Source organism: Cygnus olor, chromosome 3, assembly GCF_009769625.2.
Source record: "Cygnus olor isolate bCygOlo1 chromosome 3, bCygOlo1.pri.v2, whole genome shotgun sequence".
NCBI lineage: Eukaryota > Metazoa > Chordata > Aves > Anseriformes > Anatidae > Cygnus > Cygnus olor.
The window spans coordinates 4,597,476-4,625,289 of NC_049171.1; the positions used below are offsets into that span (position 1 = coordinate 4,597,476).

The following is a 27,814-nucleotide window of genomic DNA, read 5'->3' on the forward strand; positions in this document are numbered from 1 at the left end:
TCCTGCTCTGATTTGAAATAGATTTTAAAATCCGTCCTATTTCCGCGAAAAGCATTGATCCGAAAATGCTTTCTGTCCCCAGTATGTTTTTTCCCACCACCCCCCTCCCCATTGTTACCAGTTATTGTAGGTTGATTATCCATACAGAGCTGCAAACGGGCTCCCCATTTCCCAACCCAAAATAGGATCTACTCTGAACTGAAATAAAGCAGCGTTAGTGTAAAGGAAAGCGGGGTTTGCTCTTGTCCCAACTGCTGGTTTTGGGGCAGAACAGAGCTGGAGGGGCAAGCAACGGCAGCTCTCGGTTAACTCCCTGAGAGTTTTGCAGGAAAGAAGACTGCCAGGTGATGCTCTATGCACCAAGAGCGAGATCAGCTAGTCTTAGAGCTGGTTTCATGAGACAAAAGATCTTTTTTTTTGGTATTTAAAAGGATTTTTACAAGGGAGCGAAATGTCCGAACTCATCTCATTCACCCTGGCGTTTAAGGGAGTCAAACTAGGTATATAATTGCAGCTGTACCAGCTGTTCTTTGTGTGTCTCACTAATTTATCACCTGGAAAGAACCAAACGTTTCTGTTTTAAATGAGATGTTCCTCTCCACCTGGGCAGGACACCGTCCTCGCATGCTCCAGAAGAAAGAGGCTGCTCCGCGCACGCCGCTGCGGATTTAACAGCAGCAACAACCCCAGGCAGAGCACCTCCCCACTCCGCGAAGCAGGAGGTCACACTGCACACCCGGGATACTGCTCCAGAACACCTTGCCAAGGGTTGAATCTCACCGTTTTCTTCATTTATTTTCTTTGGGGCTTGGGGAGTTATTTAGTTGCCCCACCCGGGGGCAAAGCCGGAGTTGGGGGGTAAATTATTGCCTTTGGATATTCGGGTGAGAAATGCACACACACACACTTTTTTTCTGTTGTTTGGGGGAAGCTCCGAAGTAATTTCTGTGATTTCATAATTGCGTGAGACTCTGGTTTTTCCATCTTCCTGTTAAGGAGAGCATACAGACACTCTTAACTCGTAGTTCCCCAGAGGTTTCCTTTCCTCGGGGATTTCGCAGAAGGACGACTTTCTGCAAGGGAAAGCCGAGCAGCCCTTGCTCCGCTGCTCCGGGGCACAGGATCAGGCCCAGGGCCCGTCTGGGATGCCCCAGAGTCAGAGGGATGTGCGGAAAGCAGCCCCCTGGGCTGAGTGGGGGGAGCGCAGGGAGGACCGGACCTTTGTATCCCCGAAATCTATTCCAAAGGTTTAATTTCGAAGGCAAAACCGAGGAGCATTGCTTTTTTTTTTTTTTCCTTTCTTGTTTTTTTTTTTTTTTCTTTTTTCCTATTAACTTATAAAAGTGCGTAGTAGTGGGAGAGAGAGCTTGATTCCGCACGGTGCTGCTCAGCTACGCGCATTTTAGGGACACTCCATGTAACACAATGTCCCCGTACAGCTGAGCACACACATCCAGCTACAGGGAAAAAATCTGTGTGGATGCCTGTTTACGGGAGAGACAGAGAAAACAAAAGAATTGAGGGAATATATTGGTACTGGGGATTATTTAAGACATTTGACTAGTTCCATCATAGGGACACCAGATGTTATTTATGAGGTCTCATATAAATGTGGGCCATACCATGCAGGTGGGGAGGGGGAAAGGAGAAAACCAAAAGGAAGAAAGAAAAAGAGTTCAGCCCAAAGGGATGGAAGTCAAAAATGATGTTTATGACTATATAAATCAAGGTGAAGTTTTGTAATGGAAACTAGAAGTACCTTGAGTTTAAAACAGAGACTGGGGCAAGGCAGAAAAGGGACAGAGAAAAGGTCCCCGCCGGTCACGACTGGGAAAGCAGATTATAACATCAGACCGGTGGGGAGGGGAAAATTTGATGAGATAGGTTACTACTGCTATTCATTTATTTTTAACCTTAGCCGAGGGAGAAGCTCGAAAAGGAGAAAGACCAGGATGGGTAGAAAGATAGATAGATAGATTAGATGGATGGATGGATAGATAGATAGATAGATAGAATCTGATCTTGATTTGTTGGAGACCTTTAGGATAATGCAGTGGAGCAGAGACCAGCAAGCGTATTTCTTCTTTACTGACCCCCTGTTCAGCCCCACTGGTGGGCGAGCCCCCCCCAAAGCAGCGCTGTCTGTGAGCTGGGGGGAGCGTGAGGAGCAGACTGCTCCGGGGGAGGCAAGGCACAGCGGGACCCGGAGCCCTACCTGTATTTACTACAAATATAGATGTATGTGCATTGGCTTTGCCATCTCCAGATTGCCCCGGGAGGTTAGGAAACTGGGGGTGAGCCCTTCTTCATATCCTCGGGTCGCCCTTTAAAGGGAGCCCCCATTTCCACCAGCGGGTGCTTCTGCTAAGTTATAAAAGTGCTTTCCTCGCACTTTTTATTTATTTATTTATTTATTTTTTACGTAACTGTTGCACAGTTCTTGGACAGCAGAGAAACTTCCTGAGCCGCCCCCCTCGCCCCCCCAGACAGCCCTCCCAGACTCCTCTGGGAACTTCGCGAGCTGTTTTGAAAGGTTTCATGCAAAACATATGCTCTACTAAAAATAATATCATCGGCGCGATTAAAACAAAAGAAAACAAAACAACGCATAAAAGCATGCAGCCTTGCTTTTGGAAACCAGCTCCGATGTCGCTGCTCTTCCCAGCACTCCCTGCCCGCGGGCATCCTTCACCCCACACCTGCCCGCAGCTGGGTCAGCCTTGAAGGAGGGCTGGGGGATCCCCGATCCTCGCCCTGCAAAACTCTGGTAGGAAGAAGGAAAAGGGGGAGTGGGATTCCCTTTTTTTTTTTTTCTCTTTTTCTTGCTGCTCCCCCCACATCTTCTTTCCCCCTGCTCGGACCCCGGTACCCCCCCGCTCCCACCCGCTCCCTCCACCCTGGGCCCCGCAAACTTGCTCCGGGCGCTTTTGCCATCACACCACGGACAGAAAGTAGGTCACGGCTGAGTCCAAGCCTGGCTGAAGCCGAGGCAAGCGAGCCTCGAAAGCTTCCCCATAAAACAGACTTTGGGGTCGTGGTTTGCAAGGCGTTTTTTATTATTATGCTGAGGAGGATTTATTATGGACACCTTGGGCGATCGGCTGAGGCGGCTCCTGTAGTCCAAGCTGGAAGGAGAGGGAGAAGGGAGGTAGTTTGGGAGATGGAGGTGGGGATGGATTTCTTTTTTGCTATCCCCCCACCCCTTCTCCGAGAGAAATATTAAGTTGCAAAAACCGATCCGCTGCCTGCTATGGCTTCTGCATTTCTCTGTCCTCCCTCTTCACTACCGCTCCCTCCCAAAACCACCAGGCAAACCCGAACCCAGCCAACTCTTCGGAGAGGGTGTTTAACTAAAATAGTTCACCGCAGTAAATGCGATGCTTTAAACCGGCTTCCAGCCGCAGGTCTCCCTGTCTGTCTGAGCACACGTGTGTGTTTGTTCGCAGGGCGACCGTGCCGAGGGATAAATTGACAGCCCTTTCCAGCTCCGAAATGCAGGGGGGGCGGAAATATTGCTTTCTATGACAGCACCGAAGAAATAAAAATAAATCCTGAGGCGTCTGCCCCCCGCCTTTCCCTTCACCCAACCGCAGGGTTAACCCTGAGTCACTCCGGAGTGGCTCCGGGTTAGCCCTGGGGATCCGGATCTCCCCGGAGCTGTTCTTCATCAGTGCCGATTACAAACCCAAATAAAGCCGATTTGGGAAAAGAAGGGGGAGGAGGGGTGTTCTGTTTTTTAATATTTCCTTTTGATAATTAGTCGTTGCGACTGTAGACCTAAAGGTAAAAAATAATGCCGCGTTGTGAATACGAACATCACTCCCGATCTGTATATAAGAGTATATATATACATATATACACGCTCACAGCCACATATACATAAGTGAAACGTACAACAACATTTACACAGCAATGGGAACCGCGGGAATTAAATAGTAATAACAAAAAAAAAAAAAAGTTTCCTGATATCAAAGACTTGTAATGATACATAACATTTTGATTTAATAGCTAATACTTTGAAAATGAAAAGAATTTAATTTTTCATTCATATTTCCTAATTCAGCTAGTAAAGGCAAAATGAAACGAAAGATCACGTTAACATGACATGAGGTTTATTATAGATCTGCTTAGAATGAAGAGGTAAGGATGGTTAAAAATATGGACACTTTGAGTCAGACAGAAATAAAATACCAACATTTCTGAGAAGCAATATTTATTGTCTTTTTTTTTTTTTTTTTTTTTTTTTTTTTTAATGTAGAGACACGTCCTGAATTTCCCCAAAGCCTATGTTGGGAAAATGAAGACTTCTTGGCGTTATAAGTAAATCCGTCTGCAGAATCGAAGCAGCACCAACATTCAAAAAAACTGAAGAGGAAAATACAACAAAACACAACAATCTCTTTTTTTTTTATTCTTATTCTTATTATTTATGTAAATCAGGTCATCACTGGACAAGAAACCAATTTCTACCCATTACCATAACAGCTTGTCTATAAAGAACAGAAAAGATTCAGATAGGATACTATCTAGTCAGGCGGTTTTTTTGTCGGTTTTCTTTTTTCTTTTTTTTTCTTTTTTTTTCTTTTTGTTTTTAAATTCCCCCACCCATTCACAGAGGTATAGATTCACAGATAAATAACCCAAAAACTACTTGCTCGCCATATTTACACATTCCCGTTAAATTAAGCATAAATAAATATATACAAACTCAATACTGAATGCCTCTCCTCATTTCTTCTCAGAAAGAGTCGATAAACTGATATTTCTCACTTCATGGTCAGATTTTTCAAGAAGAGGAGGTGAAAGGGATCGTTTGGGGCATAGAAAGGAACGGTGTTTATATGATTTTTTTTTCCTTTCATCTTTCCAGTTTCTCAACTGCTTTTTCAGAGCTTTGCATTAGTTTGATTTTTCTCTCCTTTATTTCTCGCTGGCACACAATGTTTCGTCTCTCTCGAAATGTTCAGGCGTTTGCCAGTGTGTTTGGGGATATTTCCTTTTACTTTTTTTTCCTTTTTTCTTTGTATAAGAAAATATACTATTTGTAAAAAGCGTACGGTCTTTCACACGGGGAAGCCGGAGGGGAAGGGGCTTTTGGCCGGATCGATCTGGCAAGGCTTACGGCAGCTGAACCGAGCACCAAATTCTCCGAGAAACGTATTAAAACCCGAGCCGAATAGGTCTGCGTGTTAAACCGGTCGGAAGGAGATGAGCAGGGGAAGGGAATAATCCCTAGGGCAGAGCTAACGGTCTTAAAAACCAGCCTCCCCCCACCCAGCCCCAAATGGAAATGGGGGGATTTGGGGGAAGGTTGGTCTGGGATGCAGAGGGACCTGAAACAGCTTCTCACAGAGAATTTCTATTAGGTGGGACAAGACGCTACCCGATTTTAGAGAAATCGCTGGATTGGAAAAGGTTTCCCATAGAATGGGTTTCTTGTTTCCTTCACACCTTGTGTGAATAACAACCAGGAAAAAAAAATAATAAAATAAAAAAAGTCGGGGAGAGTACGAAAACAAAGATATTTCCAACAGAAAACAGAGTTGTTATCCAAAAAAAAAAAAAAAAGAAAGAAAGAAAGAAAGAAAAGAGAGACTAAGAATAAAATAAAATTTACAGCAACCCACCTGTTTGGTTTGAAAACAAACTTTTCACAGTCTCTCCTCAAACTTTTCCCTTGAGTTAAAAAGCAAAGCTGCCGTGTTAATCCTCCTGTTTATTGATTTATGATCCCGAGGAAACCAAATCTTTTAATAACTCAATTATCAGATAAACGTCTGAGCTGCCCAGCCAAGACAAGTAGTCAGGCTGGGAAAGTGCAGGGGAGCAGGAAAATGTTTTCCAGCAGGAGGCTGGAATTAGACTCAGGGGGAGACCTCCATCCTCAGCACCCACAGCCACCAAGCACTGGATGAGTCCCTCTGGGACCAGCACTAGGCTATGGGGAAGTGCAGAGGTGGATGGCTACGCTCCTACACCATGCTTTTCCCTCTTTGTTTTTAAAGCAGGAGCCTCAAGGACTTTGTCTCCAGACCTTAAGGAGCATAAAACAAAACCAGAAAAAGGTGGGGGAAGGTAGTCCCTCTGAAATCAATGGGGATTTTACATTTGCCTTTCTTTCATCTGAGCGAAGCACAGCCTGGCATTTACTGTCTGTCTCTTCCAGGTAGGAGGCACAAGAGGCAGATCCAAAGTCACCAGGAGTCAACTGAAACTCTCTCTTTGACCTTACCAAGGTTTAGGTCCTGCTCCAGGAGACCAAACCTGCACCTAGGGGACATTTCATCAGCAGCAGGATCAGGCCCTCACACATGTGTGCAGATCTTTCCCTGAGAAGTAGTTCCCTCTTCCCATTAATTCACAGTTGTGGTGTGATGCTCTAGGTTGTCTTCCCCATTTAAAAGGAAGGAGCATCCCCAGCACCCCTCCCAAAACAAAGAAGGGCATTCCTCAGCATCCCACTGGCCCTTCATCTGAAAGCTCCTGGGTGACAGGGGCAGGTCCCCCATGTCCCTGTGCATGCATCTGGGGAGATGGAAGACTGAGCTCTGACTTGGGGTCTCCCCAGTGCCCAGGAGCTCCTCCAGGCTGGGGATGTTGGAGGGTTTGGACCCGCAGGCTCCTCACCAAGGCAAAGTAGTGTTCAACGCTTTGAGATGGATTTCAGTAAATATTTTCCATGGCTAGAGTAAGGAGTTGTACTTTCAGGTGATGCCATTCATTCCTCCCCATACACACACGTGTCCTCTTTCCCTTCCTCGTACATCCCCCTGCTGGGGTTTGCCCTGTGCTGGAGCCCAGTTTCTCCTTCCCCAGGGGGTTGCTGAAATGGGGATGGAGGGGAGTGATTGGCAAGGGGTGGGCTTTGGAGGGCCAGAGGCTGCCTTGGGGCTGCTCTTCAATTTGGGAGGCCCCAGTGTGGATCCTGGTGGGGGATCAATGAGATCTATGTAACACAAGGATCTACACCTCCACCAGGGAAATCCCCAGGGACCTGCTGATTGCTGAAACCACTGCTGGCTGCCAGGGACCTGCCTAAAGTTGACCAGAGACCAGGGCTGAAGGCCACCTCCATGTCATCCCAGCAATCCCTAGGCAAAGCCACCTGCCTCAGTTTCCCCCCAGATGAGCACTCTGCCCCAGCAGGACCAAATTTACATGGATGAGGAGGATCTCCAGAAGGGTGGGTGCTCCCTAGGGCTGATCAAGGCAGGACAGTCCCTGGACTTTTCTTGCCACGTGTCCAACCCACAGGCAGGGGACAAGGGCTGAGACCTCCACTTGCTGCCGTCCCCTAGGAAGCTAAGGATGTTATGGGTGGGAATCATGAGGTTCATTTGCTTTGCTTTAAGAATATTTTGTTGGAGGTTGAGAAGAGTATTGCTAAATGATTTCTCTCCCATCCACCCACTCTGGAAGGTATTTAGGAATGAAGCCAAGGCTAAGGTTTCTCTCTCTCCCATTAGGAGTACAGGTGTGCCTGCCTGGGTTGGTGGCACTAGGTGCTGCAGAATTAACAGGGGTCCTGGGGAAGGACTGGCCCCACTGGAGTTTTGCCAGTGACTCCAGGAGAGACAGGATTTACCCCACACACACCCAGAAACTGTTCTGACTTGAGCAAAAAGATGCATTAGTGAACAAACCCTGCCCCACTGAGAAATACATGCAATTACCCAGTACTGCAGAATCCAAACAGAAATTCACATCCTTACACTTTACCATTATTTTTACCATATAAGAGAGAGAGAGAGAGAGATGAAAAGAAAAAAAAAAAAAAAAAGGAAAGAAATCAGACTTCCCCTCCACCCCTCCAAAATCATAAGCATAAGACATCCTGTCACACACCAAACCACTGAGAAAAACATCGGAGTTAAGAAGTTTTCCCCCTACCACACCGACTCATTCCAAAACAAGAGTCACAAGACATTTTTGAAAAGCTTTCTAAGAGAAACATATTTCCTCAGACTGAGATGAGAAACCAGGATATTCCCTGGCAAACCCTCCCCACTCCCATCACAAGGAGCCAGCTCAAATGGCAAGGCCTTTCCTCTCTGGGTGCAAACCCCTGGTGACAAGCAAGTGCAGTAACATTCAAAACAGCTCTAATTTTCTTTGCAATATTACACCTCAATTTCAACTTATAGTTTTTAGCTCCTTCAAATTATTCCCTTTGAGCTTCTTTAAAGAAGTACACCTACAGAATTCTGAAACAACTGGCTTTGATTTGAAAAAAAGAAAAAAAAAAATCAGAATATCAGAATTGTGGATTTTTTTTCGCTGTACCTGATATATTGTGTAGGGATCTCTAGTCCTCTTTGAAGAAGCTCATAAGCCAAGCGGGCAAAGCTTTAGGAAACAGAAGAAAATAAAATAGTGCATACTCCTGAGAAAGAATTACATACTCATATCACTCATTTTTTTGTTGTTGTTCTTAACAGTTCTTTAAAAATGGGGAAAGATCTCTCTCACACACACTACTCAAGGAAGTTAAAGACTGAAACATTGGCATAGTTAGGAACATAAAACTCTCTAGAGAAAAAGAGGAGATATCAGAAAATTAAGATATCAGACAGCACTGATATTGTAGCAGACCTTACTTTCAAATTTTGCAACCCATTATAGACAAGGCATTTTACCGCTGAAGACAAGTACTAAATTACAAAGGTATGTTTGCATGCATGGATATGTGTGGTGATACACACATATTAAATATATATATATATGTATACATCCAGATATATACATATATATATACAAACATACACAATATACACGCACGCCCCTATCAGGTTATGTGTGTGCATACGCATATGCACACACATACACACACACGTGCACATACACACCTGTAAATGTTGGTAGTCTAAACAAAGTCTGTCTAGACCAGGAAAAAAAAATATAAGGTTCTTAAATAATTTGATTGAACTACCATGACTTGAAGCATCCCATATTATGTCATTAAGTGAAGACACTGCCATGAACGAAGGCTCATGTCTTCGTGCGGGGTCTGGGGTAGCCTGGGCACTTGCCTGCCCTTCTTTCCTAGTCTAGACAGAGACAAGGGGTGAGATGAGATGGGAAAGGTGGGGAACAAGGTGATGGGGCTGCTCAGAAAGGAACGCTCTGGAAGATCATTTTATCTGGGGTGGAGACAGGACATCATTCAAAAAAAAAAAAAAAAAAGAATAAATGAAAATAATAGTAAGTCAGACCGTGCAGCTCAAGAAATCAAAGCACTGACACCAAAAATGTTTCTCCAATTTCTTCCAATAAGTTATTCATTTCTTTCTTTTATTATTATTATTAATTATTATTATATTCCCCCCTCCCCTCCCCAAATCATTATTTAAAAAATGTGAAAGAACAGAAGTGGGAAAAAAAATCCTGGTGGTTGTCTTCACATGTTCCTGGCAAGAGACTCTGAACCACTGGTCTTGCGCCATTGTGCTCCTCTGATCTTAAATTATTGTCTTTCTTTTATTATTATTATTTTTTTAATTATTATTATTTTGTCCTACCTAATAGAATTCTTCCAAAGCCCAATCCAATATTTTTAAAGCTAAAATTAAGACGGTTTTGTTTTAAAAGATTATCTCTCTCTCTCTCTTTTTTATCCTTTTATTTAACTTTTTATTCTTTTCTTTTCCTTTCTTTATTTTTTTTTCCTCTCATTTTCTGTGTTTCTCTTCCTTGTCTCCAGTTTTACTACCTGGTCCTTCGCCAGATGTGTGCCTGTTAGCAGTGTTGTTGTTCAAGAACATCTTGTCCATGCCTTTGAGAGCTTCAGTCAGGTAGTTTTGAAGGGCCGTGAGGGCGGCGCAGATAGCAGGGGCCCCAAAGCCATGAGTGATGAGGCTGAAGTGAGTCAAGCAGCTCTGAATGCCTGGTTCCAAAATAGGGGTGGGCCGGCTGTTTCCAATGGGTGTCCTGTCTTGGGCCAAGAGATCTGTAAATTCTTTACAAAGTTGCCTGCATGGAAGAGAGAAAGGCAAAGAATGAGAGGAAAAGAGAGAAAGAGGAAAACGATGGTTAGACTCATCCCACACTTGACACTGTTCTCTGAGACAACCAAGTTTGAGGAGAGGAGCAAGTTCAAACCCAAGCTGATCCCAGACCACGGGATGGAATATGTTTGCCACCTTCCTTTAGAATTTCCATAGAATCTGTGATTCTATGCTTCTTTTCCCCTAGTAGTGTTTTGGGGGTAATCCATGGTGAGCCAACAGTCCCCTGCCTAGGATGATGCTCTACAGGAAAGAGGTTTCTGCAGTTGCAGAACAACAGGAGGTCTGGAGATAAGAATCTGTCCTGAAACCGCAAGGATGCCTCTGGAGCACTGTGAAAACCCAACTCTGCTCGGTGCCTCCAGAAATAAACAGGCTGAATTGGAGATGTTCCATGGGATTGCCAGACACCCATCCAGACCCTGGCCTGGAGCAACTCCCATCAGTGCTGTTCCTGGAGAAAAGTACAGCCATGGGTTGATGAGTGGCATGGGGACAAGAAGGGGGCTAAAGTGAGCTTCCTTTGAGACTGCTTGAGCTGGGCAGCCTTGTTGAGAAAGTTCAACCTGGCTTAGCAAAGCTAACACTTCCTATTTTATTCTGGAGTGACGCACCCCAATCAAAGCATCAGAGTTCAAATCTGGCTCCCGTTTGTTTTTCCACACCTTAATTTTTTTTTTTTTAAATGATTTCCCCCACTTTCTTTCACATCGCTCTAGTCCAGAAGACCTTCAAGTCAACAGGTGCCAGGGCAATGTAAGAACCCTGGGGGCTGGGAGGTTCCCAAAGGAATAGTTTCTTTGAACAGATGCCTACTCAGGGACTGAAGAAAAAAAGGTCTGGAATAAAAAATAAAAGAAAAAAAAATAAAAGAAAGGGAAAAAAATAAATAAAAAAAAAGCATTCGTCTCTCATCCTCTGAAATTCTATGAAATTCCCGGTGGGTTAAAGGTTTCAGAGGGTGGGGAAAGATAAAGGTCTACCTCTATGTGTATTATCCATTAAGAAAGTGCAAGAGAGGAAACTTTGAATTTGGAGAACAAACAGTAATGAGTCCAACATTTTACATCTTCAAAGAGCAAGGCTGGGTCTGCGAGCAATTAAAGTTCTGGGACATTAATATCTTCTGACCCTGCGGAAAAGGGCAATCAAATTCCAATCACGTCTAAAAAACATCTGGACAAATTTGAGCAAATGATTTTTCAACCCTCCATATATTTCTTTAAATTACACTGTCATTGGAGGCAAGCCACTTCCCAGAGCATGAAATAAATGAGAGCTCTTTGGGGTTATTTTTTTTTCTCCTTTTTTCTTTTCCTTTCTTTCTCCCAGGGAGACAGAAACGTGCAGAAGCACAAAGCACCCACTGCCACAGGCCCGAGCAAGCTCCGAATCACCCAGTTACGGGCCCAGGAGGTGCAGCTGGGCGTAAGCCATCCCACACAGCAAAGCCACCAAGAAAATCCCAAGGGAGAGAAATGGGTTGGGGGGACAAAAGCGAGGGTGATTAGCAGTACATGGTGACTTTTTTAATTAAACTTATGGATAAGACGGTAGCCGTATGGATAATATGGTAACAGACAGACAGGTGTGCATGAGCAGCAGGAGGGACAGACATACGTAGAAGACTAAATTTTTAGTCCTCTTTTTATAACAATTTTTGGAAATGGTGCATGGTAACTAGGGGTCAGTCACCCACATCATCTGTAAGGTCAACGCGTTTCCCACTGCAGAGGGATGCACAGACAATAGGATCTACCCTGCCCACAGGGCAATATGAACATCCCTTCCTCCCCCCGGTGCCGCTGTCTTTTGGGGACTGGAAGCTCCATCTGCCTTTAAAACGAGCTCAGACACAGGGTTTTAGGAGACGGGGGAGGGTTTCCAGGGGAGGGCAGAAGAGGGTGGTCAACTTTGCACTCACTTTGTAGCAAGCAGCATGTTTTTCCTGGAGTGGAGGTCGCTGGGGTCCGTGTGCTGTCTGTTCAGGTATTCAGAAACAGCCTTGGCTGGGAACTCCGTTTCGCAGATGTACCCAAAATCCCGGGCTAAATGAACGGCCTCACCTGGACGGAATGAGAGGGGCATTAACATTCCCGGCCCCAAGCTGGGCTGGGTCCGCCCTGCCAAAGTATCGTGGAGCAGTTTGCTGCTGCCCACTGCTCCCTCTGGGAGACAGCAGCTCTTTTGGTTTTAACGAACCCAATAATAACCCTTGCACCTTAGGGACAGGCTCCAGATATCTCTTTTCCCTCCTCAAGCCTTCTTTTGGGGAAAGAAGGAAGTTTATGGGACAGATTTACAGCTGATGAAATTTGTCTTTGCTCCAACATAGTTATGACAGCATATGCACATGCAGCTCATATTGTGCAGAATTGTGGGGAAGTACACACACCCACACACATACACACTCACTCACTTTCAAGTGAACTGGGCCAAAAAAACAGCAAGAGGAAGCTAGTCAAGTCCCAAAAAACAGCAAGACCCAAATTTCCCCTAGAGCAGAGAAACCATTCCTGTTTCAATACACCAGAAGAAACACTGTCCAAAATTTTACAGATGTGGATGTGTTCATATTACTGTCATTTTGGCATAGGACATGATAAACAACACTTATGCACACAGAGCACCTACATCATTATCACAATTATTGCCACATCAGTAAAATGATGGAGATAAGTGATAATTTCCATCGGAGGAAATGCAGCCTGCTGTCTTAATTGACCCTCGTGCAACAGGAACTCCTCTCTGCCCGATGGAAAGACAGCAACTGATGGCAACCTTTTCTGTGAAAAATAATTATTCTAACTCTAATTGTAATTGTCACTTCCCCTGCCTGCCTGGTTTCAGATTTCTTGCCTCCAGAGGTTAGTGTCATCAAACTCCTACTGATGTACTTTGTGCCACAAGAAGAAGACTGCAGCTGAAGTAAGGGGGGAAAGAAGAGGGGAAAAACACAAATAAAATAATAATAATAATAATAATAATAATAATAATAAAAACCTCAGACTCTAGAGGGATTCCATCAGATTACAGCTCAACCCCTCCAGAATAAAGCACTAAACCCTTTAAAGCATGGCCTGAGGGAGCAGGGGGAAGATTTCCAATACGCCAAACAGATATGTCTAACAACTCCAGGACCGCGTTATTTTCAACAATCCGGATTTTCAACGATCCGGATTTGCTTTCCGATGTCACCCCCGCTTTCCAAGGCTTCTCGCTAATCAGCGACACCCTTAATGGAATCGGGGGCACCCTGCCGGAGCCCTCCTGCTCCCTGCAGTGGGATGACTGCAATGCCCGAGGCTGGCTGGTGGCAGAACACAACCTTCACCTCCAGCAGGTGCTGCCCCTTCCACGGGGAGGGAGCTCTCGGGTTGTAAGGACATCAGAGAAAGCAGAGTGAGGTCTGCCTTCCTATACACTTGACACGTTTTTTCACGTCTCAAAGCTTTGGGGATGCTCTGGTTTTGCTGAGAGTGGGATGCTGAGCCTCCATTCACGCCTATGGATAGCAACCCCGGCGTTATAGGGGCAGTTCGCCGCACTCGGGACGCTGCTCGTCCCCTATAGTGAGACCCCGACCCTATATCCGAACCCTGCTCTGTGCTTTGCACACTCAGCAGAAGCCATACGAAGTACCAGGAGGAGCTCGTTGCTATCAGCCCTCGCCTGGTTGCGAGCCTGCCTTCAGCTCTGCATGCGGTAAGGGCTTATCGCTGCCATAACTCAATCAAAAGAGTTGAAAAGTTAATATCTAGCGCAAATGTTTATGCATGCTTATATGCAGAAGAGATAAGTGGATTATTTATACGCCTCTCGGTGTGTATGTATAATGTAGATACATATAATTCATAATTGCATCCATACTATTCTGGTTATGTTTTTTGGAGAAGGTCCAACTTCTCTCAGCGTAAACACACACGTATCCTAAACATATTAGTGGCTCTAAAAATGGCTCTTCGCTACAGCAACAATAAATCAAAGAAAACACGCCGAACACCAAAATGACATCAGTTGACTTGAAACGAGGTGAAGCTTCAGTCGTGTCGTGTCCGTCCCCCCCACCCCACCCCCACCCCTTCCCTCTCTCCTGTCTTTGTTCTGCTCCAACCACCTGAAGGTAAACTGCGCTCTGCGACTCTTCAATTGCTGATGTCTTTCCCCAAATTTCTTTTTTTTTTTTTTTTTTTTTTTCCTCAATAGGCGTCCTGTAGTGGGCATCTGCCATAAATGAGCTCGGGAGGGGCGAATTAGCAAGAGGATGGAGCAGACGTGGAGCTGGAGAGCACATCCTAGTAATTAATAGCAATGATGAATGGGACTGCCCTGCACAAGCATACACACACAAGCATGCACAAGCATATACACACAAACATAAATACACACACATACAGATGCACACACCCTCATTCTTGCCACTAAGACCAATCAATGACCCTCAGGCCAGTAATCACATTTTTGGGGACAGGGATCCTTAACCAGCGTTAGCGCTCCCCCGCCCTGCATTTCACCTTTGCAAGGCTTTCCAACCTGAACCCGAAAGTTTTTTTGGTTCGCAAAATGTCAGACACGAGCTGAGAGCAGGCAGGGGTGTGAAGGGAGCTGCGATCCTCGCTTACCTTCCACCAGGGAGGTGAGTAAAGTGACATTTGCAGCCTTACGCCTGCCGGCTGGTAAATTCAAACCGATTTTTTCTAGCCTTTCTCGCAAAGATCTCCCCCCGTTTTTCGATTTGGCTCTAGAATTACAAAGAAATTAACATCGTGATTAACCCCGCAGTGTTCCTGGAAGAAACGTTTAGTCTGTGCAGTCAGTGGAGCCTGGGAGAGTTTTCACTCGGTGTTAAGCACTTTGGGTGTGTTGGCTTCTGCTCCAGTTTGCTGAGATCTGCTTTATCTCTCCCAGGGTGGGAGTGGGGATGAGCCCACTTTTCTCCCCGTTTTATTCAGGGAAATCAAATAACGCCAGATAACAATAATTACTGTGTAAGGTTTTGATCTAGAGAGCAAATGGGTTCCTACTGTATGACACTAACTTGTATTAGGATGGAGTGTGGAGATGGACAGAAAGATAGAGGAGAATTAAATCCTTATTTATTACAGGAAAGAACAATAACAGAAAGAAGAATGAGAACAAAATAAAATAAAATAAAATAAAATAAAATAAAATAAAATAAAATAAAATAAAATAAAATAAAATAAAAATAATAAAAAAGGCTCGGAGGGAGAATGCGTGTGACTGTGGATGAATAGAGTAGGAGGAAAATACTTATGAAACTTCAGGAACCATTTCGTGCATGTGTGAGTGTGTGCGGAAAGGCAGCGCTCACCTGAAGGCAGTGCGTTATATAGAGGGATTGGGCTGTCTGAAGGAAGATGTGAATATTTGTCGGAGGTTACTGATAAGGACACTAAAAGGACGAGTGAGCTATAGGTGGCAAATACGGAGCTATTGTTCAAACACCTATAGATAACGTAAACCTCCAGGGATGAAATCTAGCCACCTATGAAATCAGTAAGGGCTTTGACACTGAGATCGGGGTCCATCTCAAGTGTTTCTTACTTCTTACTTGCTGAAGAATTAGCAGTGACATTTACGGAAAGGAAGCCAGAAACGACAGAGAAGCCAGACTGGCTTCCTACTATTTGATATCAAAGTAAATAGGGAGAGACGGCAGAATTGCAAGGGAACAGCTTTCTATATTTCATCTGCTCTGAACCAAAAGCTTGTCTAAAATTCAGATTCAAGATAGGAACTGAAGTCAGCAGCAGCCAATGATTATGTCTTGGGCCACCTCCAGAAATCCACTGAAGCTCAATAATGATGTTTCTTTACCTTGATAATTATATTTTCTACAGTATATCTCTCAGATGTCCTCTCTGCTCCATTTGCGGCTGGACAGGAGGAGCAGGCAGGTTAGCGTCTGTAAGGAAAACTCTGCCTCTCTCGCTGGCAAGGATCACGGCTGAACATTGATTACAGACATTCACGTGGAACGGCAGCTATTTTAGGAGCTCCTAATTCTCACGGGTATTTTAGGGCGGCTGCGTGTAGCAGGACATATTCCCCCTCTCCAGACACAGAGCGGGAGCTAATGATGTCATCACAGAATTGTTTGCAGGAAAAAAACGCAAACACCTTCGTTTTAAAGCACCTGAGAGTCAAAGTTGCCTAATAGCTACTACAGGAGTTGGGAAGATTTGTTCTTTCTCTAACACTAGCAACTTTTAAACATAATCTGATTTTTTTTTCTTGGTTAATTCATATGCATATGTTACTGATTGAAGTCACCCGTTATTTTCGTCTGCCATATACCTCCTGTTACCTTTTCTCCACCTGCCATTGACTTGAGAGTACCTTACACCACCTCATGACCTCTTTCCTGGTCTGACTGTTAGTTCACCTTTCTCCCAGACAAATCATACTGACAATTCACAGTTCTGTTAGGAAGATAAAGGCCTTTCTCTCTCCCTGATAGTTCAGCTGGTGACTTCAGAGCTCAAGTTCTTGTTACTGATGAACAGTCCTGAAGTGATGGAGAGGCACCCAGACCCATAGGTCTTTCTCTGCTGCTTGCTTAACGAGTACCAACAATATGAACTGTTTGGAGGCCTTCAGCAAAATCCCCCAGGACATTAGCGGGTGGTTTGCACAAATGCTGAGCAGCACAGGCCTTGGGACCGACTCTGAGAGACTCCACTACCAACCTTCTCTAGATGAAGCACTAAGTTACTGACTTTCCAAGCTATCTGCTGATGGCTTTTCTTGAGTCAGGTACTCACCTACCTTACAGGTTGCCTCTTAATCTCCTACCGCTTTCAGTAACGTCACGTGTGACACCATTTAATTACCGTATCGTTATTACCATATAGAGAATGCCACACAGATTTATCTCGGAAATCAGCTTATCACTGAAATATATCAGGCTCATCCTGCAACATCTAATTTCCCCATGCCCAGTGAGGCATTTTATCTTGTGCATTTGCTGAAAGAAAAGTAAGGACAAGGAGGAAATATAGAAAGCATGTGCATGTACAACAGTGAAAACCTATCTTGCTTCACTTCTTTCATTTTTGGAAGCTCTGATAACATCTATACACGGCCCAAACTTTCTGTAGCCTCCATACGTTCATCTCAGTGTCTGAATACAACATATTTTCATCTCACTCTCAACGTAGCACGCATATGCTGCGACAATAAGACCAATATACATTTGCAATCATCTTTACCATTGATCAAGCATTTCTGGTGCATGAAAGGATGCCCGCACACGGGCTTGTTCACAAACTCGTTCCAGCCTCTTACCTTCTAAGAACTCCTCCTAGGAGGGATGCGTTCAGACACTCGGGAGGAGAAAGGCGTCTTTGAACTTCTCCCACTGTTACTTTATATTTTGAAGTTGAACTAAGCAAAGACAAGCGGCCAGGTACAGAGCAAAACACCTCTCCGGTATTGACTGAAATTCCACCCAGGAAGCCATCTTTATTCATCATCAAAGAAGTAACAGATTTTGGAGGAACCGGAACTGGAGAAAGAAAAAGGAGGGAGGGGAGAAACCATCACGCCACGAAGGAGTACAGGATAAGCACAGTCTCTCTGCCATGCCCAGCAGAGTAAAATGAAAGGGACTTTTTAAGCTCTGGCACGTATAGCAGCCTAAATGGTGCTGCACCCCCAATTTTTAAGAGTATAAAAATTAATAGTGGATGGAGAGAAGGGTGGTACAGCACAGCCTCTGTGCAGGGTTTAATCATAGGAAAATAAAATACACATCGTAAGTGTTGGGCAACTTTGAGGCCTGGCGTGTACAACCCTCTCCCCCCCCCCCCCCCCCCCCCCCCCCCCCCCGCCCAATGTATTTGTACAACAGACAGCACCGGACACTTTGCGGGAATAAAAAATAAAATAAATATATTTTTTTAAAGGAAAATTTGCTTCTTTTCCTAATGCTTCCCATTAGTGTTAAGCTGAGCCGGGAATAAATTCACTACACTATGGGAATTGCTGTCTTAAATAAGTATCAAGGCTGGAGGATACAGCAACCAGAAAACAGCTCTGTTATTGCTTTGTGTTTTTATTAAGTCTGGTTTATGAAATAAAATGAGCCTTTTCCTTCAGAAAAAATGAACAGCAGAAAAAAAATCTGGTCTAACCGTGGCGTTCACCAACTTAATCATATTGTGTTGTCCTTAAAGTAGTGGGAAGTCTCCAGTCCCTAAATAGAGCTGATCTATTTACGGTAACACATATTTAAAGGAAGTTATGAAAAAAAAAATCAAAACAAAAGGGCGAACCAAAATGAAATAAAAACTATTTTATTCTGTTCACCATCAAAGTATTCCTTTTCTCTGATAAACTAAAAGGTTGTTTTAAGAGTAACCGAGGGGATTATAACGAACAAATTCCTGTAATGGCAACCAGACACACTCAGAAATAAACAAGGAAAAAAAAAAAAAAAAAGGGCTAAACCAAAACCGAGAGCAATTCCCCTGTGCCATGAATTTTGTTTACAAATGAACTTAAATGGCTCTCTCATAATTGTGTGTAACTGTTATGATTTACAGCAGGTGCTCTAATCAATCAACCAATCACTTTAATTTATAGGGAGCCTCGCTGCATTTTCCCAGTTGTTTCATTTCTGCAAGTAATTGATAACAAACCGTACTTAAGGTATGTTTTATGCAGGAGTTAATAAGAGCTGACAGCTGCTACTGCTGCTTCCTCTCGGAATCGCGGCAACACGCGTTTTCCTTCTCGAAAGTGTGCTCCGCACTTGTGGGTTTGCTGCTGGTGGTGTCGTGGCCGAGCAGCGGGCATGTTCCGGAGGAGCAGCCTAATTGATTACACACCCTCGCAGAGCAGATAGTGCCTCACTTTCTCCCATTTCCCACTCAATCAATTGCAAAACCAATTCGGCAAATAATAGGGGTCTATTCTGCACATATGCCAGCTATTTAGGTAGTTATAATATATGTCAGTTAAGTCATAAAAACCCTGTTTATTTGCAACATATCTGGAGAATCAACCCATTAGGGTTGAGGGGATATTTAAGTCGTATGGAGCTGCTAAACAATAAGATCGGGTATCCTAATATATTACCAAGTGCTAACTACTGGGCAATTGCCAATTTTATAACCTCAGTGTATGAAATAGACACAACCGTGTTTCACTGTTTTTATTACAGATCATTTCCTACCGCCAGACCAGACCCCCACAATAAAAGCTCTATAACAGCTAAAAACCAAAAGGCATGTCGATTTTAGATATACATATTGCTTCATATGCCTTGTATATAGTCTCCAGTATAAACAAATTATTTTGAGTGGCTTTACTTCAGGGAATCGGAAAGCGAAATGGATTCCTATTTCTCTATTATTTTTAGTTAGGCACATTATGCAGCTCATAAAGGCGGTTTCAAATAGTTTGAGATCGGCACAGAAACAGTTATAAAAGAGTTAGAGGCCCGCTCCTGCTTTCATTGCTATTAATAGGATTTCTGCCATTGATTCTATAGGAAGAGACTCCTCCGGGGTATCAGATATAGTGCTGGCAGATGTAGTGCTGTAGCGTTTCTCTCTCCTCCTCTCATCACATACAGATATATCACTTATTTCCTACACCATGCTCTGGAGCGTCATGCGAGAGCACCACCAAGAAAAAGTAAAAAAGAGTTAAAGGAGTGCCACACCAGAGAGATTTTCATCACCGGCTTTTTTTTTTTTTTTCCCCTTCGGACAAACACACGGGCTCAGTGGTTCGAGCACACCTCTGCTGTGGCTATATTTAGTGGCCAGTTTATCAGGTCACTGTCCAGTGAACTGAGAAATTAAACAAGAGGCAGCAATTCCACGAACATCTGATCTTAGTCTAAACTCACTAAAGAGAGGGGTACCCGGGCAAGGCTTAAACAGACCTCACTCCACTCGATGTGGCCTTTCGGAGCACTTATTACATTAGTTAACCTTTGAAATATGGATTTTCACGTGCTCGGTATTTTTTTTTTCCATGCAAATTGCTTTTGGTAAGCAGGCTGGCTGCCTTCCCTGCTATGCTGAGCGCTCCTCAGCTATTGTTCCTAGCAGTGCCTCCCTGAAAAGAACCGCATGAACATACCGAGCAGTTGGGAGTCTTAATAACTCTCAACCCGTTTTAGAGGCTTACCAGGCGGTGTAAGCATATCTATTGCGATTTCATAGCTTCAGAGAGATGTATTCTATCTACACTCTATATCTTCTGTAAATTACCTAATGCTGCCTAAAAAAAGTGTTTGCCATGGAATGAATTATCTCTATCTATATCATATCTATATGTTTATCATGGCTATAGCTTTTCAGATATAGCCCAGGCATTACCAGAGATAATATAACGTGGAGGTTTTAGTGGCTGAACAGCTACACATGTCCGTGCGCGCAGCTGCATGTGTCAAATCCCTGTGTGCATGCAGCCCGGTGTAAACCGAAATGGACAGTATATTTTTAGTCGATGCCAGCTTTCCCGGCTGCTTAGGAATTGCTGACATGGCATGGAAGAACACACGCCTATATGTATATATATATATATATATATATACACATATATATATATGTATATATATACAGTGTCTCCACCACCTCTGCTTTAACTTTATTACCAATGATTTAGTTCCCGTTGTCCCCAGAATAAACTATTAGATTTTCTTTCACTTCCAAACGCTTTTGGATTGTGACCATGACAACCCTCACCCAATTTCCCATTCCCAAATCTCTCCCTTTTTTCTCTCTTCCTTGTTTCAGTTTCTCTCCCTTCCCTCCCTTCTTTCTCTTTCTCCCTCCCTTTCTTTCTCTTTCTCTTCTTGTGGTTACTTCTAGCCTCTTTGTCATTTCTCCCCCTTCCATTTCTCTTCAGCTTATCAATAAACCGGGAGAGCAACAGTAGCCGCTTGATTTGTTAGTAATTATAAGCATACTGTTCCTGCAAACGGGATCTCTAGATGAGTGAGATCGCTTTAAAACGACAGCAGGAAATGGTGAGGAAATGGAGCATGGCGAAACTCAGCGTGAAGCTTTCAGTTCTTTACATGTTTACAATTTTCTGTGCATACATTAAGTCTTGTGGTTTTTTTTTTTTTTTTTTTTTTTTTTTTTTCTGGTGGTGGTGGCTCTCTGCTGGGTTGCTCTCCACAAACGCGTGAAAACGCGCACAAATGCACACTCACAAGTGTGTAAACGGCACTAAAAGGGCATTCAGCATCTCTAAAAATAAACAAATAAATAGAATTTTGTCCTGAAAGCAGCTGAAAAAAAAAAAAAAAAAAAGAAACTCTAAGCTATGGGTACCGTCTCAATAACCATGGCAAATAACAGGATAGTCGATCCGTCAAGCAACCAATCGCGAGAAATATTTCTTATTAAACGTCACGGACAAAGTTATTACTAAAGAGTTATCAGGCCGCCCTCAAACCTTTTTATCTACCTATTGGGTGTGAAGGAAGCAAAAAGTTCTTTGTCCATCATAGCATCAAGGCTTTGTTGTTATTAGTCTGGCTTTGTAGCCAAACCTAGCAAATCCAGGGACAATGCCTTACCCATTGCCACTAAAGACCCTATTCTTGTTTTAGTCTTAATGTGCAAATACAGAAAGTGTGTATTCCTGTTCCCTTCCCTCCTGTCCCTCCCGTCTCCTCCTCTTCCCCTCGCCCCCCTCCCCTGCCCCTTTTCCCTGAAAACCGGGAGTACGTTTCAAAGTGAAATGTATTCCCTCGAAATTGTTTTGCATTAAATTAAAGGGGTTCATAAGGCTCAATGGGTAGTCCAGGAAAAGGCACAAAGAGAGTGGCAGCGAAGCAAAATCTCTGAAGTAACGTTTGATTCCCAGATCTATCACCTGAAAAGCTGTGTCCGGAGTGGTTTCCAGTTAATCATTTATTGCTGGATACCTCAAGAAGGGGGTGGGGAGGAAGCTTATGCTCTACAACTAAGAAGTACTTTATTTTTCTTTTAAGACGTCTCCTTTCATATGTTTCTTTAAAACAATATCAATAATAGAGCATGTCTGCAAGGAGACAATGGAAAAGGTGTTAGGTTAAAGTGGTCTTTCGTGCTAAATCAGGTGGAAGTGTTCGGACAATCTTCAGAAATAGCCGAAAGTAAATAAATACATCAGGATAATTTTAAGGTCACTGACTGTGCCCCAGAGTCACAAAAAATTAACTTTGGACTTGGACCACGCAAGGTTTTGAAAGACGACAACTTATTTCACCATAGACTGTGCCAAGCAAATCTCAGATGGACAGTTGACAAGGGGACCCTGTCTTTTATTCCTGACACACCGAAAACCTTCCCCTCACTGCAGCAGAAATGGAGGGAAAGGCCTCAAAATGCGTAGCCGGTAAGTTCTTATAGCTGAGTTAAATCTGGTATTAATGCTCTTGATGATTATTATCATCTTGATGATTTATCTGGCTCCCTCCCTCTCACTTCCACCACCCAAATCTTAATGGAACTAGGAGTTAACGATGATTTTTTAATGTCTTGTTGGATTTTTAGACTGTTAATGTACCGCATCCTTCTCATTATTAGTTTATTGATTGTTCATTGACCAGCCCCCTTCAAATCGTATTAACCACCCTCTGCCAGTTTAGATTAGGAGGGTTTAAAAAGCACCTTTCATTATTTCACCGCCACCACCACCACCACAGTAGAGTTCAGGCTTGGTAGCTTAATGCTCGCTCTAATGGGGCAGCTAAGAGATGAGGGGCCACGGTCCCTGCCTATTGCATTAATAGCTCAAAGGGGGCTAATACAGAAAATTAGCCTTAAACGAGCTCTGGAGATCTCCAAATGAAAGAGCCATTTATCACGCTGGCTACCTTCACTCCACTCGTTTGCTCTCTCTACTGGGAACAACTCATTTCCTCTTAACTAAATTACTTCAGAAATGTCAAGTAAGCTCAGATAGCAAACATAACAAGAGACTGTGTATATGTAATCTATTGTTTGGGATCGATACGTAAGATAAATCAATAGCTGTGTATGAATCCCTATATGATTTCCTTAATATTTTTGGCAATCCCTTTGCATAGACAGACAATTCCATCTGCAGGCCTCAAAGACCATAAAGAATCAGGCATTTACAGTCTGGATGATTTAATTAAGTTTATACTTCAAGTCTACATCATATTCTTTTCACTACAGTTTAATTAAAGCATTTTAGGCACTAAACCAGGTTTTGGTGAAACAGACCCCCTTCAATCCTCATCTAGTAAATACACATCCTGAGGAGTGCTCCACAGCACAAAAATAAACCATTTTCTGTGTGTCATCTGCCTGCAATAACGACCTACAGAGTTTAAATAACTTATTCTTACTTCAAAGCACATCCTCACAGCTGCGAAGTGCGGGGAACAAAGCGAAATTCACGCTGAACCCTCTCTGTGTCCTTCTTTTCGCCCTGAATAAATGTCGTCTGCCACAAACGTTCCCTGCCACTTATTGCCCACTTCTCCTCCTCTGCGCCCAGGGAACTCACTGTGCAAAGAGAAACTGAGCTCTCAATTTTCCCTTCTGCTGGAAAGTTTCTTAGAGCTCGGCATTGCCTCTAAGGCAGCAAACACTGCTCTGGTGACTTTAAAACAGCTGCAGACGAATCTCGGTGGTTTTAGCAATCAGATTTCCAAAGTGCATACGTAACGTGGATAAAATTCAGAGTGTCTCACCCTAATAGCTGCAAATACACCCACGCAGGGCCACCTATATGGGACCGTGCAGCAGCTGCTCGAACTGGGGCCCATGCCCTGCCCATGCTTCTCAGCACATCTCCATCTATACCTAACCCATATCCTTAATAACATTCGGATTTTAAGCTATTCAGTGGCTAACTCCACCACTCAGCACGCTCATTTCATGCTTGTGCTGTCCTCGGAGGAGGGGGAGCCCCAACCAGAGAGGGGAAAACCCTCTCCGGGCTGGGTGCTCACGCAGAAGGGGGTTTTGCGGGTGCTGGGCTGTGGAACGAAAGTAGGAGCATGGCTCGGCGTTAAAAAGAAGCCTCCCGACCACAAATCAAGCACCAATTAATCAAATACGCCTAAGAGGAAACATCGTGTGTGAGGTAGCAAGCGGGGTGGGGAGGGAGAAGAGGAGGGGGGAGGAGAGAGAGGGGGAAAAAAGGGGGAAAGTGCAACCAGGAGCCGTCAGGTTACAGATAATGAGCACCAAACCTACTCCTCCCATGCAAAAGAAATATTTATTATTATTATTTTTTAAGGTAAGTAATTTTCTGTCTTTCTCAAAAACACCTTCCACTTTTCAACCGGTGTTCATAAATGATGCTGCCAAATGATCTTCAGGTTCTCATCTGTCCTCCCTCAAATAACTACAACTCGACTGTGTGAAAGAAAAGGACTGTACATGAGGATTGAAATAAAAAACAATAAATACACGGAAGGACCTCATGCTGTCTTGAACACATTTTAAATAAACACTTTCACTATTACTTTGCTTTACATTCTAGAAGATCATCTGCGCTAAAGTATTTGTAGCTTTTCTGCGCGTTTGACAAATAATAAGGTCCTGGAGATAACTGCTGTTGATAGTAAGCATAAGGGACAGCATTTCTAAGCCTCATCTCTGGTACTTAAAATTGAATCTAGAAATAGAAACTCCTTAGATAATTAAAGATAGCTTTCCCTACATTTGCAGTGTGTGATCTGTTTAATGTCTATCAGCATAACACAACACTAATCGCCAAGCATCTTCGAGTGACTGTCAGAGAAATGTAAAAAAATTAAGCAGCTGCAATACGCCCAAAATGAGTTATTGTAATTACATTTAATTAGTTTAATTAGTTAATTATTTTGCTTACAGCTGTACAAGAGACTGCAAACATTTGTTAATATCACATTCCCTTTAACAGTATGGGGTGATTCTGCAGTTACACTAAATCATGTGTGCATATGTAGAAAGATTTAAAAAATAGGCAGGAGGAAGGGGGGGCTTTTGGAGGAAGGGGGGAAGGAAGTCAGGGCTGCCTTTCCACAGGCTTTTCTTTCTCTCCCCTTCACGTATGATTCGCCTGGGAGGTGCATTAAACCCAAAAGGGATTCAACCCCCTTCCCCCACCCCGTTACATCCAAGCGATCCCCAGCGAGGACTTTCGGGGGGAGGGGGAAACAAACTGCATTGGAGCAGGGGATGCCCCATTTGAGAGCGTTAGTGTAATTAATCCGATTGGAGGAAAGGAGGGAAAAATCAACTTTCCTTTCACACGTCGTTCCTTTTCCCTTCACTCTATCTACAGATCCAATCAGCTATTCATCTTGCTGCCATGTATGCCTGCTTTCCGGATAAATTAATTGCCCCAAAGTAAAAATATATCATGGAGATATTGCTACACAGTAAAAGTTTGTCTAGCTTGTTGGAATAATCCATACCTTTTTTAATGACAGACTGGTCCAATAAGTTCATACCGCTGTTATTGGCATCTTCAACTGACTGTGGATATAAAAACATCACTATTCAAATTGACTGGATATTAAAGAATCGCGTACATAAATCATGTCATTCCAAACTGGAGTTTCTGTTATTTCCATTTATATTAATTCACTAGGGGAGGAGGGATTTTTATTATTATTATTGTTATTATTATTCCCCCAAATGGACAAGGAAATGAAATTCTTACAAATTATATAGTCTTCTAATAAAAAAAAGAGGTGTGAAGCATATGGGGTGCAATCCTGGTTTTGTTATCTTATAAAACATGGATATCACATAGACTTCTTTGCATTCGATAAAGCTTTATATTCCTTCCTTTGAAAATCTGGCAATTTGGTAGCATCTGCAAGATCTATTGCCTGACATAAATGAACACGATTAAGGACAACTTAAATTCTCACTCCCCTTTCCTCCCCTCTCCCCCTCCGTTTATTTTTTTGTTTTGTTTTTTTTTGTTTTGTTTGTTTAACCCTGCTACATCTTAATAATTCAAGGGCCATTTACTTTTTATATATAATAGTTTACATTATGGACTTTTAATTAAAGCCTGAGCAATTCGGAGAGCAGCGCAACGCCCACGTCGTATAGGGTGCAAGCAGAAAGAGATTTACAGCTCCCGGGGTTGCTTACATGTCCTAAATTTGTGGGGCGGGAGGAGGGAGCGGAACTATACATTATCAAAAGTATAACCTATTACATTGACTGCCTAGAAATAGTCTCCCGCTCTCCCTTTCAAGGACTTTTCTATGATTATTACTATTTTCAGCCCCTTTCGGAGCACACCTGTTATTATGGCATTAACTTCTCTAGCAGGGAAGAGAACAAAGACGGGCAGAAGAGGACAGAGCAAATGTTGGGTTTCATTTCTCAACGCGAAGGTGCGATATACGAAAACAAACGAACACAAATTACCGCTCAATCTGCGGTCGGTACAGTAAAATTGTCTCCCAAAAAGCAGTGTCGTAAGAACAATTCATTGCAGAATTGCGCCAGGTTCCGTTTTAGGACAAATTCTGGGTTCCAGGTGAATGAAGGACTTGTGTGTTTCTTGGTTTTATTAATATATATACATTCTATTTGATGTTTGGCTTTTTTTTTTTTTTTTTCAGGTTATTTCATATTTGGGAGTTCTCACGTTTTTCCCTGATAAGGAAAACCTCTTTACAGCAAAACAATGATTTTCTTCTCTATTATTATTTTAACTTTATCTTTGCTACTCCGAGAGGCTGAGCTTATCCGGATCCAACGTTTATCTCCGTCACTTTCTCTGCTTGGCAGGCATTCAAGATGGAATATGATTTAGGAGAAAATTACATCTCCCCAAAAGGCGACGGAGATCTTTCCTCTCTTTTTTCCTTGCATATACACCCAAACGCGCACACACACAGCGGTTCCTTATGCTCTGTGCTTGTGCATGTCTGTGTGTCTCTCATAATCAATAGGCTACATACCTAAAGGGCACAAAATAAAATTACAAAGTCTTCCCTCCTTTCCCTGAGCAGCTACCAAAGAGGGATGATGAGCAAATCCTGCAGCCCACTGGAGTCCATCGTGTTGCAACTCGATGGCACAGAACTGGAGGTAAATATGAAGCGCCATCTTTCCTTTTCATTTTTTTCCCTTATCTCACCTTATCTCTGGAGTATATGGTTGTGCACACGCTTTATGTGTGTGCGTGCACTCCGCTCACTCCATCAGCAACGTGGGTTAGTTGTTGTAGTTAATGAGAAGACTCCTGTCTGATTTTCTATCTAATTACGCCCTCCTGCTGGGTTTTTGTACAGGATATTCGCTCAGCATGCTGGCAGTTAATAGTCACAGAGAGGATCGTAAAGATTTAATTAGGACTGCATGCGGAAACGTGGAAAAACAACTCAGACTTTTAATTACTAGACTTCTTTAGTTAAAAGTGATACCAGGGGTTACTTTATAAGAGACTTGGGTGTTTTGGTGCAACTTAACTTTCCGTGTCTCCTGCTAGCACACAGGCGCGGGGCTGGCCGTGAGCAGTCAGAGGAGGAGTGGAGGTGTGTGTGCAGGGACGGGAAAGGTGATGAGTTTCCAAATACACTCACAAAATCTAGAGAGGAAGATTGCCCTCCCTCCGCTCCGCCAATAATCTGATAGCACCGAGCTTCCTCTATACCATAAATATATGTGCATATACGTGTACACCTTATTCAACACCTAGGGAAATATCTGAGAGGAGGACCTGGGCAGTGATTTTTTTTTTCTTTTAAAGACTTTGGGTTTTCCCCTGTATATATTTTTGTCGTATCTCTTTTTTTGTCTATCTCCAGTAGAACCCTACTTTTGTCCAGATTGTGGGAAAAAAAA

The 27,814-nt window shown here is 43.4% G+C and overlaps 1 protein-coding gene across 5 annotated transcripts in view; it reads right to left on the reverse strand.

Moving 5' to 3' along the window:
- Window positions 1-3,109: 3,109 nt before the first annotated feature.
- The window catches only part of TFAP2B (transcription factor AP-2 beta), a 32,700-nt gene continuing 7,995 nt past the window's right edge, over window positions 3,110-27,814 (reverse strand). For 3 of the 5 annotated variants that reach the window (XM_040553050.1, XM_040553053.1, XM_040553055.1), the window contains 5 exons: window positions 25,417-25,477; window positions 17,313-17,532; window positions 14,627-14,745; window positions 11,929-12,070; window positions 4,583-9,969 (listed from right to left, as the gene is read on the reverse strand). In XM_040553050.1, coding sequence (XP_040408984.1) covers window positions 9,669-9,969; window positions 11,929-12,070; window positions 14,627-14,745; window positions 17,313-17,532; window positions 25,417-25,477 — 843 coding nt within the window. In that variant the 3' untranslated portion in view covers window positions 4,583-9,668. Of the gene's footprint in view, window positions 3,126-4,582; window positions 9,970-11,928; window positions 12,071-14,626; window positions 14,746-17,312; window positions 17,533-25,416; window positions 25,478-27,814 lie in introns of those variants that run through there. The other 2 variants (XM_040553052.1, XM_040553051.1) reach the window with 2 other exon arrangements.